Source organism: Beta vulgaris, chromosome 4 (genome assembly GCF_026745355.1).
Source record: "Beta vulgaris subsp. vulgaris cultivar EL10 chromosome 4, EL10.2, whole genome shotgun sequence".
Classification (NCBI taxonomy): Eukaryota; Viridiplantae; Streptophyta; class Magnoliopsida; order Caryophyllales; family Amaranthaceae; genus Beta; species Beta vulgaris.
The window spans coordinates 55,587,648-55,601,095 of record NC_079205.1 but is presented as its reverse complement, the minus strand read 5'-3'; the positions used below and the strand labels follow the sequence as shown (position 1 = coordinate 55,601,095).

Here is a 13,448-nt window from a genome sequence, read left to right as displayed (position 1 = left end):
TTTTTCTGGCTCAATATACAAGGGATATGATCTGTAAACCCATTGAAATTAACCTCTAATCAATCACCCAATCTGAATTACGCGACTCAAAGCTGAACTGAAGTTAATTCGGCGCAAAACTTGAAAGTATGAATAGGTGTAAACAGAACCGAATGATTCGTTACTCAAACACGACATGAAATGGAACTGATCAGAATGACTTGTTTGCTATAGTTAATGACTTGATTAGCAGTCACTATTCTGATTATAGTGCCAATGATATTAGATGATGCCAACTCAATAACATTAGGTTTATCTAGAACAAACGTGATGCTGAAAGCCTGAAATTGAAGCATCATCTGCTTCAAAAGAATTTTGATGTAATTATGTCATCTAGATACTAATAGCAGCACAAGAAAACTCTTTAAACTACCAGTACAGTCTCATAAGTGATGAATCAATCTACTACAAATCATGGGATCTCCTTTATACATCTCTAATCGGCTGCGGTGAATCTAGCTATTGCTAATCTAGAACATCTCATAATTAGTAGTTCTCTTCCCTACATATTGCATCCATTAACCAAGGTAACGATGCTAGATACTTTTGCTATGGCTTGGATTTTTGTGCAAACTTTTAAGGTACTTCTAACAAAGCTAATGTAAAACTTTTAATACCTAGGACTAGGAGTATCATATATTTTGTCTGATTCCCATAGCTCTAAAAGATCTGTACAAGAGCATATCTTTCTTTGCCATTTAGCTAGGATTCTCGTTAAACTTCTGACTTGAAATCAAAAATATGTACCCAGAATTAGTTTTCCAGTGAAGGAAGCTACCAGAATTATGAGACTGATGTGGGGTTGCAGAACAGCTGAACCTGCAGGAACAGAGTTGCCCAGTGGAGGGCTATCAGGTCCGTAACTCGCAGGAAAAAGCGAATTTGGGTTGCTTGGATTTGACAATGATGGTGGCGTACCATATATGCTGCAGGAATCAAACAAGAGAATTAGTTCTGATATCGGTATTTTGCTAACAGTAATCTACTGATTAGGATTTCAATTGACAAACAACCTGAAGTGAAAGTTGTTAATTGTGATCAATCACTTCATGTTAAGAAAGGTTCCGTTTAATCGTAAATTAGTATGGAAGATCACTTATGATGACATTATCAAACTGCATACTGATCATACTACGTCGATGTTATGAAACCATGGACCTTCCTCACCATCATCCCCAACCTGTTCATAATACTACCTCCGTTTTTTATTATGTGCAACGATTTGACATAAAGTAGAGAGGGAAAATGTCTAATCGTTGCAAATAAAAGAAAACGGAGGTAGTATGTTGCTAATGTATTACAATTTTCACTTTCCCATATCTAGTGAACCCCCCCTGAGAGAGATGGACGGGAGCGAATGCATGCTTCCCCATACTCTAAAATATAAGTTCTTACCCTTAAACTTTTGAATGAAACATGAAGACTATGAAGCATGGAAACAACTGGTACACGAGGTTTCGTAATTTCCAAAACGCTTTCATACTAAAGAATTCCGGAAATGAGTTGGTAACATTTCAATTTCCGAAACTCCAGCTGTTTCTGTTATATATAGCACAATGATCATAATCTACATCCTATTTCACATTGCATATTGAGTCCTTTTAACTAACTCTAACCAGAAGAATTTCTTTTCATTTCTTATCAAATAGCTAACCAACCAAATGATTTTTTTCAATTAGTAACTGAAGTTCAAAACAGTTACTTAAGTGAGCCAACAACCAACACACCTAAGAATCCTTTACTTACTTTCCTTCCCAATCAAAATGAAACAAATCATCAACTTTTCTGTTCTATAGCAAATAATTCTTCAACATACTACAGTAAATAATACTACATCCCGTCTTTATTAGTTTACCTGTATTCATTTTTTGGATGTCCCTTATTAGTTACCCATTTCTTTTGTTTCTATTGTTGTAATGGGATCACTAATTTTCCATCACACATACATTCAACTTTAACATAAAATAATAGTTTATCTTTCCTTCTATGTCCCACAACATTGTTTCTCCTAAAACTTTGTGCAAAAGAAACGGGTAAACTAATAAAGACCGGAGGGAGTACTTCATAACATACCCAGTAGTTGCTGGACCTCCATATGGTGATCCAGTTGTCCCAGATGAGGATGTTGTTGTTGGTGGTGGGATTATTGAAGAAGGTGTCTCTGTTATTGGAGGATTTGTTGATGAAGGCATAGCTGTACCTGTTCCTGATCCTGATGATGGGTAAATACAAGAACCACTACCTGCATATAAAAATCAGAAAAATGTCACAAATGATGCACTAATCATGATTAGTCTCTTAAAAAAGAGAAGTAAAAGAACCCATTAGCTAAAAACTTACTAGGATTAGTGTTAACCAGCACTGCACTGCCCCCAAAATCACAGCTAGTAGGCTGAGGATTCTTCTGAAAATAACTGTTAAATGCATAAGAAGCATGATTCTGAAGACTATTAGGATTGTAACAACTGCCCCCATCTTGTATTGTTGAACAGTCAGCACCTCCAATTCCACAAGCATAATCTAATGCAGCTTGTAGTGAAGTTTCTGAGGCACCAGTGTTGGCTACACACCATGTTTGTCCTGCTGTTGTAGGCGTGGTTGTCGGTTGATTCGTCACCGGGACATTGGCAGGGTTTGCCGGGTTAAAGATGGGTGTTGGGGTGGTTGAAGCAGGGACTGTAGTTGTTGGTGGTGTGGTGGGAAAAGGGTCTACTGGGGTTGTGGGATTTGAAGCTGGTATTGTTACAATTGTGGGTGTAGGAGTATATGGTGGGAAATTTGCTGGGTTTGTTGTAGGCAAAGTTGTGGAAGGTTGGTTCATTGTTTCATCATCTAATTTTCTTATAAGATTTTGTAGTTTTCTTTTACCATTTGATGAAGAGTGAAATGATTGTGTTTTTACCCTTTTTGCTTCCACTTCTCCTGCAAGTAATTAACCAATTGAGTGTTTAGTTTCCGATATGGAATAAAACTAAGCTAGTCTATAAAAGTAGACCAGTCGTCTAACTCATTCTTACGGATGATCATACAAAATATATCGTTACAAGAATAATAATTTTCGCGACTAATAATAGTAGTAGTAGTACTTACCAAATATGGAGATGCATAGAGAAGAGAGTAGCAAGATGATGATGTATAGGGAATTTAATGTAGTCATTGGGATGAGAGTAAGCAAGGTTTTGGTGGGTTTTTGGGAAGATACCCAAATGGAATTTTACAATATGCTATATAAAAATGTTGATGGTTTAAGACCATTGGAAGTACAAAAATTTGAAAATGAAAGGTGAAAGCATGACATGAGATGAGATGAGATGAGATGTTTGGTGATAAATAATAAATTAGAGGAAGTGGAAGAAGAGAAAGTAATATAAAGTTAAAGGGGACCTCATAAAAAAAATTGGTGCAATTTGGTGCAATTTAAAAGAGAAAAGACATTTGCTTTGTCATGAAAGATGAAGCTGCATGTTCTATTGCTCAGCAATGTGCAATGAGCATTATTTTTTTGAAGAAAAAAAGGAACAAAGTATAGAGAATCAAATACAGAGCATTATGTAAAATTGTTGATGTTTTCAAAAAGAATATGAGAATATGAAGAAAAGGAAATCTGAAAGGAGAGTGGGAGATTTTGATGCTCATATCACATATCACATATGCATGTACAACATGGGGCAAAGGGTGACTGAATTCACGTGCGAGTGATGGGAACTTCACATACTGATAAATTGATAATTTTTATGGAGTGGAAGGCATGGGAGATGTTTTCTGTAATTTTTTTGGGTAAGTACAACTTAAGGGAGGCAGGTTTTGGTAAATTGTATCTAAGCCCTAATCGGCTAATCGCCTTAATAACTCATTTAGTTTTGTCATAAATAGTGATAATGGTAATTGTTGCATATAATTTTCTAACTTGTAATGGGCTTGTGGACAAATGCTGAGTGCGAAAAGCCGAAAACAGTAATAGGATTGATTTTTCTTACATATTTTTAAAAAAATATTGAAAGGAACAATGAGGAGCAACAAATAGGAGATATGATCATCACGGGAGATGGGACCTCACTTCATTAACTATTCACATCCCGCCTGACTTAAGAAATCGCATCCTCAACATTTTTCCTCCTACGCCTGATTCGCAGGCAGATCTCCTTGTCCCAAAGTTTGTTGATCATAAAGGCTTTGTGTTACATCGGGCATACATAGCCCAAATCCCCCAAAACCCAACTTATGATAATCTCTTGTGGATCTGGAAGGGAAAATGTGAACCCAAGCTCCACTTCTTCCTTTGGTTAGTTTGGCATGATAGACTCCCTCACCGGAACCTACTTGCAAGTAGGGGTATGACCGTTGATACTTCCTGCCCTCGATGCAACCAACATGTAGAACATAGCGCCCATTTACTCCGGGACTGTCACATAAGTCAAAAGGTTTGGGAGTATGTTGGGATGCCCTTAGGACCTTCTGATGATTTCAGACTCTGGATTAGGGAAAACTTACATTCCACCGGCCAGTTCAGAGACCTACCCTGGGCCTCTGTCTTTCCGTACATCTGTCATGGGATTTGGAAGGATAGGAATCACTGTGTCTTTAAGAATCAAAAGGCTTCCACGCCCCATGTTATATGTCTGAGGGCTCTGGGGAGAGTTAGGGAATTTTCCTTCGCCTCAGAGACCATTACGGGGAATATTATCCACCCAATGTTCGCTCACCCAAACGAGTTTCTAATGATCCATGTTGATGCTTCCTTTATAGACATTCTCCAAGGTGCTGGGATTGGGGGGGGTGGTACGTAAGTCCTCCGGTCAGTGGATCGGGGGATTTGGGAAGAAGATCTTTACAGAGAGTTCTTTTGCAGCTGAGCTGACGGCGATTGCGGAAGCTCTTCGACTTGTTCTGTTGGAGAACCTTCCTAAGGCTATTATATATTCTGATTGTAAGGATGCCATAAACCTCCTCCATGGAGGTCGTTCTGACTGTTACTTGAATTTGATTAATATGTGCAGGCAGTGGCTCACCCAGAGACCGGATCTTCAGATTAAGCACTGTAGCAGGCAGTATAACCTCGTGGCAGACAAGATGGCCAAGTCATGTAGGATCATGGATGGAGATAGTGCTGTAACTAGGATATTCCCCACCCCCCCTGGTTATTGTAATGAGCAACTTCTCTCGGATTGTAATATGTTTAACATTATTAGCTAATGAATGAATGCCTTGTTTACCAAAAAAAAAAAAAAAATAGGAGATATGACGTCACAATTATATTTTTAGGAATTTTTTATCCTTTTTAAAAAAAAGCCTGCCAAGGCAGACAAACAACATAGCCAAAACTTCTTATTTTAAGGGAGAGCCAAAACCTTTTTAATACCATTAAACAAACTCAACTTGTCTATTTAGATGCAAGTGTTTGGGAATATTTTAAACTCAAGTGGTCTACCTTTTGCATCCACAAATATGATAAGCCGGCAACATATGCTAGGGGAAGCTGAACACTACATAATATCCTGTTGTATTCTTTGATGCTGTTAAAAATTTTCCAAGACAATACATGGATTAAGAGAGTTTATTATAAGATTAGTGATGTTCTTTAACATTTATATACTAAATTGGGTCCATTGAGCCATTATATATGTATGGGGGCAATCCAGTTTTCATATCGGTCCAGTTGGACCGCCATTGATAGTCATGGTCAATACATCCAGGTATCTCCATATGAACAATCTCCATATGAACAATGTAAAGATGTAAGTGATGCTGGTATTCCTATCATATCGATCCTTAGTGGGGATCTTACCGGAGTTAATCACCTGGATCATTCTTAAATGAGCTTGGGCCTAATCCAATACGGTCTAGTCAGGTCTATGGACCTAAAGATAAGTATCAAAGAGAATAAAATTGTATTCAGCCAATAGCAGCAATGTCATACCCAGCGTGGGACACCGCCGGCTCCTATAAATATCCCATGATATGAGTAATAAGGTACGTTCAAAATCACAAAATATAATACGCTTAAGAGTTACTGGTTTTACCCTCCTTACCGACTTAGACATTGAAGGGAGTTCCTCGGATCAACTTCTGAGGTTAGTTTACGTGATCAAAGGATGCCGATTCACCCCAACAACATTTATTCCATAGCGAAACAATATATATGATATGTATTACAATCTTTAGGTTGGTGGTTACTCATACTTCCTCCATAACAAAATAGATGTTACACCTTGAAAATTGTACTATTCACCTACTACATTTAACCATGCATTTTTTAGTTTTAGATAAGATCAACCGTTACCATATGATATGTTGTTGGCTTTGTCTCAATGTATACTTTCATAATGTTAATTTCTTATAATTTTTACCAATACACAAGTAAAGTTATTAGTGGTCAAAATACTGCATTGACAAGCATGAAAGTGAAAGTGTCACATCTATTTTGTTAAGAAGTAAGTATAAAATTGTAGTCTTGTAGATGATAATTATTTATTTATTCATAGAGAGAATTGTGGCAATTTTTCGTGTTTGGAAAACAAAGAGTATAGTGTAGAAAAAACCTCTCTATTGAGGACGATATATAATTAACCTAACATCAAGATACGAGTATTATAGAACCAAGTTTTTTGTAAAATCATCAATATATAAAGGCTTTATAGTGAAGACTTCAATCTAGCGCTGTCAATTTAGTTACTCGAGTCGGGTTCAAGTTGGGTCATCTTAGGTTCCAGGTGGTGCTCGGTCAAGTCGTGTCAGATCATTAAATCAAATAAGTCAGATGCTGGTCAGGCACAGTCGTAATTCGGCCAGGTCTGCCTCAGTTTGTTTCTTCCATCAGGTTCGGTTGGGTTCGTTACATTCAATCTCGGGACAAGTAATCATCTTTCATGGTCATGTGGTATCAGATTGGGTTTGTGGTGCTTTTAGGTTCAGGTCATGTGTGGGTTGACTACTTATCAGGTCAAAACAATAGCGGTTTAGGTCAGGTTCGAGTCAAGTTCAGGTTTGTAGTTATCGGATTCTGTTATGATTGGGTTGTGCCATATATACTTGGCTTCGGGTCGCTTTCAGTATGTAACGAGTTATGAAGCTTGTGTGGTGTTGTTTCAAATTTGTATCATTCTTAAGATTTCATTATAAATCAATGCTTGGATACTTCATCTAGTTATTTGCCTTTTTGTATTAGTGTTAGTTTACGATTTATGTTACTATGTGGTGAAGTCAATGACAAGTCAGGTATCAACGATCAACAAGTTGAGTAAAAGTTGGTAGCATGTAGCAACAAGTCGGGTCAAAGCATATATCGAGTCATAATAGGTTTGGTAAATCATGTAACGGGTTGCAAATAGTTCGGGACAACAATAGGTTGCGTCGAGTTATAATTGGTTTCAGGTCCTAAGCAGGTCATGTGTCGAATCGAGTTCACATCGTTGTCAAGTCGGATCACTTTAGTATCCGGTCTTTTTGGGTGGGTGTCTGTCCAGATTCAGGTCATAGAGTATTGGGGCAAGTTCAGGTTTCAGTCATTATCATGCTGGGTAAATGTCATGTTATAGGTGCCTTGTTTTACCAAATTTTCAGGTGCAAGTCAGTTATAGGTCATTAGAGGTTAAGGTTGGGTTCTCAAATCAAGTCATTTTTTTTACAGCTCTACTTCAATCTATAGCAAATGAGTGATATATCTTATACAAGCTCAACTATAATAATATGATATTACTTTGGTATTTTGGTTCCCCCACTGGGGACCCCATGGTAAGATGAAGGGCCATGATTGACCGACACCTTTCGTAGTTTAAGCCGACTTGGGATTGTGGGCAAACACTTTGAGATTCGGCACAATGGTAAGGGAAGATCATCTCCCAAAGTGCCATAGTGGAGATCAAACCTCAAGGTTGGAAGGTTCTTTATTTACCAATAGGCCAAGCTTAGCTTGGTATATGATATTACTTTGTACCTTTTTCTTTCATCACGTATTACGTTATACATATACATAAGTATTCCTTTTTTTTTTTGGTTGCAAATGATATGTTTTAATTTGTAGAGATATTTAAAATTGAGAGTAAGGGATATTCTAGTAGTTAGAGCTTCCCTTCCGCTTCCACAAGGTTTTAGGATCGATTCTCATCCTTGACAAGTTGAGATCCCCTTTTTTACCCCAACTTGTCAAGATTTCTCCTTAAGAGATATCTAAAATCTAATGGTTCATATATATAAGAATCAAGGTTATAAAGCTATGACAATGAATGTAATCTTTCCAATTTGACCTTTGACGGCAGCCTTCCTATTTTGGTGACATTTACAACTTTTCATATTATAAGAATCAAGGTTGGTTTAGTTGGTTAGAGACCATCTTTCCACCATATGTAATAGAGCTGAGGTTCGATTCTTTGTTGTGTTTCTTCCTTTAGAGTTCCGAAATTCCCCCGCCCTTCCTCCCAATTGCAAAGGATCTTCATCTTACCTTTAAAAAATGTAGGACCTTTAAATAATTTTACCCTATTCATAGTTGTTGTTAACATTTGTCTTGTACTCCTATATTTTTTTATCTTTCTCAGTTAGAATTTTGACACTATTCACAATCAGATAGAATCTTTTAGATTTTTCTCAATATATAAGAAAAAATATAGTCATGTGGGATCTTGTTTGATTCGTCTCAATGAGTACTTTATTAATATTCAATTATTATAATTTTTACTAATATGTAATGAAAGATATTTAATATAGAATAAGTGCATTGACAAACGTGTAAAATCAAAGTAGGAAAGATAAAAAAAACACAAAGGGAGTATTGCAACAAGAAATGTAGACAAAACACTACATCTACCTATCCTTTTTTTTGAGGGACATCTACTTATAGTACTTGGGCCATATTCTTTTGAGCTTATTTTGGCTGAAATTATTTTAAATTAAATTAACTGAATTGAAATTACATTAATTAAAATTAAATTAACTGAATTGAAATTAAATTAAATTAAATTTACTGACTGAACTTAAATATATTTCATTATATATTAGTAAAAATTATAATGATTGAATATTAATAATGTACTAATTGAGACGAATTAAACAAGACCCCACATGATTATATTTTTTCTTATAAATTGAAAAAAAAATTGAGAAGATTATCTGTAAATATGAATAGTATCAAGATTCCAAGTGAGAAAGATAAAAATTAAAATTAGAGGAAGTATTACGGTAATCTATGCATATTATACTATTTTACATTGAAAAGCCTTTTTTTTCAAATATTGATGATGCAACGTTTTTTTTTTTACATTGTTTATCACACTGTCAGTGCTAGAAACACAAAGCATTTAAACGTATTGAATTTTCTAATATTTAAACGTCACATTCTAATCTTGTTCTCTAGTAGGAGGATCGAGGAAGAACCTTTGATAAGTTACATAAGTTCGGATGTTAACCTTCACCTATAATGACATAAAGATTACTGCTTATATTAGTAATTTATGTAAAATTGTTGGGATGTATTGAATTTGGCATTTTAGTGAACCAACACTATATATTAGCTTTTGGGATTAGTAATATTTGGGATTCCTATTTCAAGGTGAACTAGTTGTTGTCTCGGGTCATTGCGTGAGATTCGTTTATTATTTTTTTTGAAATTAATTGAATGACATTCCCCCATATCAGCGTATACATTTAGAAAACACGTGACGACCTCCAATACTTCATAACTTTCAATTAGTATTAATCAGTACTTGGTTCATAATAAATTTATTGTGATATCTATTATTCAATTTTCGCAAAATAGATCACTCATTTAAATCAAAATGAGTCATTTTTAAAGAAAGAATAGTTGTTTACCTTAATGAGTCACTTGTATATAAGTAAATGTGACCCATTTAGGACAAAAAATTACTCAGGTTAAAGGGTAACACCTTGTATTTAACAGATTAGTCTCGTATAAGTTTATAAGTGTCTATATATTTAAGATCAATTGGTGCCCGCGCACAAACTCATATCATACAATGGATCAATCCTTCAAATAAGTTAATTCAACACGACAGTAATATCATTTTTCAAGTCATAAAGACACGTTCCATTTTCGTTCCTACCTATAATTAAGTGAAATTAACTACAATATAATTTTCTCAAGTTTCTCCTTCGGATAGATAGTAATACCATGTCTTTTTATTTTGTAAAAGGCTAAGTATAAATTAAGGGTTGGTGGGTTCATTAGATATTTTTATAATGCAGTAAAGTTGATTTGATATTTTATTATCACTATTATTGTAAACAAAAAATTGATAGGTAATATAACTGATAGAGTATAGATTTATTCCTGTGGCCTCAACCATCAGCTTAAGCTTTTGGTTGAGTTGGTCCTTTGACATGGTACCAGAGCCAGCGTGACAAAAAGGTCACGGGTTCGAATCTCATCCACCCCTCCTTTCTCAGTGGAATATCTCGCGCCAGGTATGAGGGAAGCATGTGTTGCATCCACACTTCAAGCCCAAAGGGCTCTTGCGTGAGGGGGCGTGATAGAGTATAGATCTATTCCTGGGGCCTCAACCATCAGCTTAAGCTTTTGGTTGAGTTGGTCCTTGACAATAACTTGTAACACAAGGACATATTAATATATTAATCATTCTCATCTATAACGTAATAGTTGAATTTGTTTGTCAAATTAAGAAGCATAATTACTTCCGACCACTTACAATAAATAATTACTATAAGCTTGTAGATTAGTTGGTTAGTGTATTTGTAGCTCAAAAGAGAGGTTGTGGGTTCGAGTATTAACACACATTTTTATTGTTTAACTAGTGAGTGTCCCGGACGATACCCCGGGTTCTTTATTCCGTAAATTTTGTCTTGTGAAGAAAAAATTTAACGCCATAATTTGAAGAATACAAGAAATTGGAGTAAGAGTTTGTGTCTACAATAATCTATTATCATTAATACCATTAATTTGTTAGGTATCTAACTACTTGTGTAAGTCTCTTAATGAAATAATAATTACAAGATCTTATTATATTTTATTTTGAAATAGTAAATAATGATTTTATGTTGGATCAATGGTAACCTCTTACATTTCATTTCAAAGGTCACGTGTTCGATACCTTGTAACTACACAAAGTTATTTTTTTAGATTAAAAACCCTTCATTGTGTATTAGTAAAAAAATATAATGATTAAATATCTTTCATTGTGTATTAGTAAAAATTATAATGATTAAATATTAATAAAGTACTCACTGAGACGAATCATACAAGACCTTGACTATATTTTTTTTATCATATGTTGAAATAATTTAGAAGATTCTCTTCAATTGTGAATAGTGTCAATATTATTAAATAGAAAGAACAAAAGAAAGGATGAGGAGCTAGCTCATGTGGTAGATCACTCCCCTTTGATCCTTGAGGTCAGGGGTTCGATCCTTACCCCCAGGCAAAAATATCCGATCCGAAAATCCGCCGATCCGATCCGAAATTTCGGATATCCGATCCGATTTTAAGATTTCGGATATTTCGGATCGGGTATCCGGAAAAAATTTCGGGTTTTCGGATCGGATACGGATCGGGATTTTTTCAAAAATTTCAACGTACCCGATCCGAAAAACCGGTGATCCGATTCGAAAACCCGGTGATCCGATCCGAAAAGTTCGGATATCCGAAAATTTCAGATCGGATTCGGATCGCAATTTCCCCGATCCGAAATTTTCGGATATCCGGATTTTCGGATCGGATCCGATATCCGACATTGAACACCCCTACCAGCCAATGTGCTGGTAGTTCCTACAAGGCTAGTAGCTGGGCTGACTTAATTTCCCAATAAAAAAAAAATAAAAATAAAAATAGAAAGAACAAAAGAGAACCAAAAAAAGTATATGAATACAAAAAGTGGTATACCATTGAACTCCTTATAGCATAAATCGAATTTATTCATTTTATGTCATACTTCAAACTCTAAAAATTCAAGACCTAATAAAATTGTTTTTCACCCCTTATGCACATGCACTTGAGACATTGTTAGCTTACCTAATAACAATGTATTATATCTCTTGCATGAGTTGTATCCTTTATAGCATAGATAAATCAGAAAAAAAAAAAACTTACTTTCTCCGTTCCATAATAAGTGAAATACTTCTGTAAAAAAGCTCTCACATAAAAGAGAGAAGTGTTTCACTTATTATGAAACGGCGGAAGTATTTAACATGATCCTGAGTATTATAATACCAGAATTTCTCGAATAACGAGGCGATTTTTTTATAATCATGAACAAGAGAAAGTAACTCTGAACCAAAAAAAACATAATAATTATATCTTGATGATATTTTGATTAAAATCACATACGTATATAATTACCATTAAAACATAAAAAAATGTCATAATTCCAAACCAGAAAAAAAGAATGAAAGAAAGCAAGAAGCACAATAAAAAGAGACAAATATCAGAATACCAACTCAATCAAAAATTTAAACGCGCGTTTAATTAATTGGAGTCCCATATAAATAGTTTTATACTCTATTATTAAAGAAACTGCTATTTAGCATCAAAGAAAACACACTAATTCAAACACTTTGTTAAAAACACATCACTATGTAATCCTAGTGCAAAACCAACGTCAGAAATTCTAAGATAAGATTAAGGTAGGATGAATCTTATATTAAAACGTACACTACATTTTATCTGCTCAAAGTTGCATTTGCTCCATGCATGCACCAATCAATGCAATTAAGAAAAATAGATTTTCATAAAGTGTTCTTCATATTTTCCTTTGTAGCCTTTCTTGTGCAAAATCAAAAGGGTAGGGGCCAAATCCCATTTAAGATAAGATATTTGTTGAGACATTTTTTTGTCAAAAAGAGCTTCTACAAAGCACGAAAGCAAGGCCAAAAGATAGCTAAAAACAAGCATTCACATTTAGGGTAAATTTAGATAATATTTTTTAGACCCAAAAACAAGGATAGTCTTTACATCTGAGTCAGATTTTATTAAAAAAGTGAGAGATTAAGAAGTGATTAACAGATAATACCCCACTAATTGATCGATGTGCCGGCAAAGAACCTAGGTTTTCTTAGTGCATGTGATGTGCTACTTTGGAGTAGATTGTTTATGAGTCCTGTCAATTTGATCTTTCTTGCTTTGTTTATATATCTTGCTTTCTTCCTAAGTAATCCCACAAATCATGTGCATAAAATTAAATGTGCTTCTAGCATCATACTTATACATGAGGTGCAGCTTTTTTGGCATTAGCATCTTGAACCAAATTATTAACTAGATACATAAGTAGCGAACATATGAGAATCGAACCTTCAACCTTTAACCTAATAATATAACTTCTTCTAGCTACGAAAAAATTAACTAATTCTTTACTGAATTCTTAAGAAAAAGGAGCTATTGATCGACGTACAAGGTGGTTAAAGTTAGCACTTAGCAATCGTGCTTCTTTTTGGGTTGGGGAAAGGAA

General features: G+C 35.0%; 1 protein-coding gene across 1 annotated transcript; it reads right to left on the bottom strand.

Moving 5' to 3' along the window:
* Positions 1-383: 383 nt before the first annotated feature.
* On the bottom strand, positions 384-3,600 carry LOC104890639 (PLASMODESMATA CALLOSE-BINDING PROTEIN 4). Its single transcript, XM_010676199.4, has 4 exons — positions 3,130-3,600; positions 2,380-2,961; positions 2,113-2,281; positions 384-965 (listed from the first exon to the last, which is right to left on the bottom strand). The coding sequence occupies exons 1-4, from the start codon at positions 3,194-3,196 to the stop codon at positions 773-775; spliced, it is 1,011 nt and encodes a 336-aa protein (XP_010674501.2). The 5' UTR covers positions 3,197-3,600; the 3' UTR covers positions 384-772.
* Positions 3,601-13,448: the final 9,848 nt, after the last annotated feature.

What these genes read in the sequence shown, in the direction of transcription:
- LOC104890639 (XM_010676199.4), bottom strand. Translation starts at nt 3,196, where the DNA reads ATGACTACATTAAATTCCCTATACATCATCATCTTGCTACTCTCTTCT. An exon ending in TCTATGCATCTCCATATTTG is followed by an intron (nt 2,962 to 3,129) that starts GTAAGTACTACT and finishes AATTACTTGCAG; the next exon opens with GAGAAGTGGAAGCAAAAAGG. An exon ending in GGAGGTCCAGCAACTACTGG is followed by an intron (nt 966 to 2,112) that starts GTATGTTATGAA and finishes TGATTCCTGCAG; the next exon opens with CATATATGGTACGCCACCAT.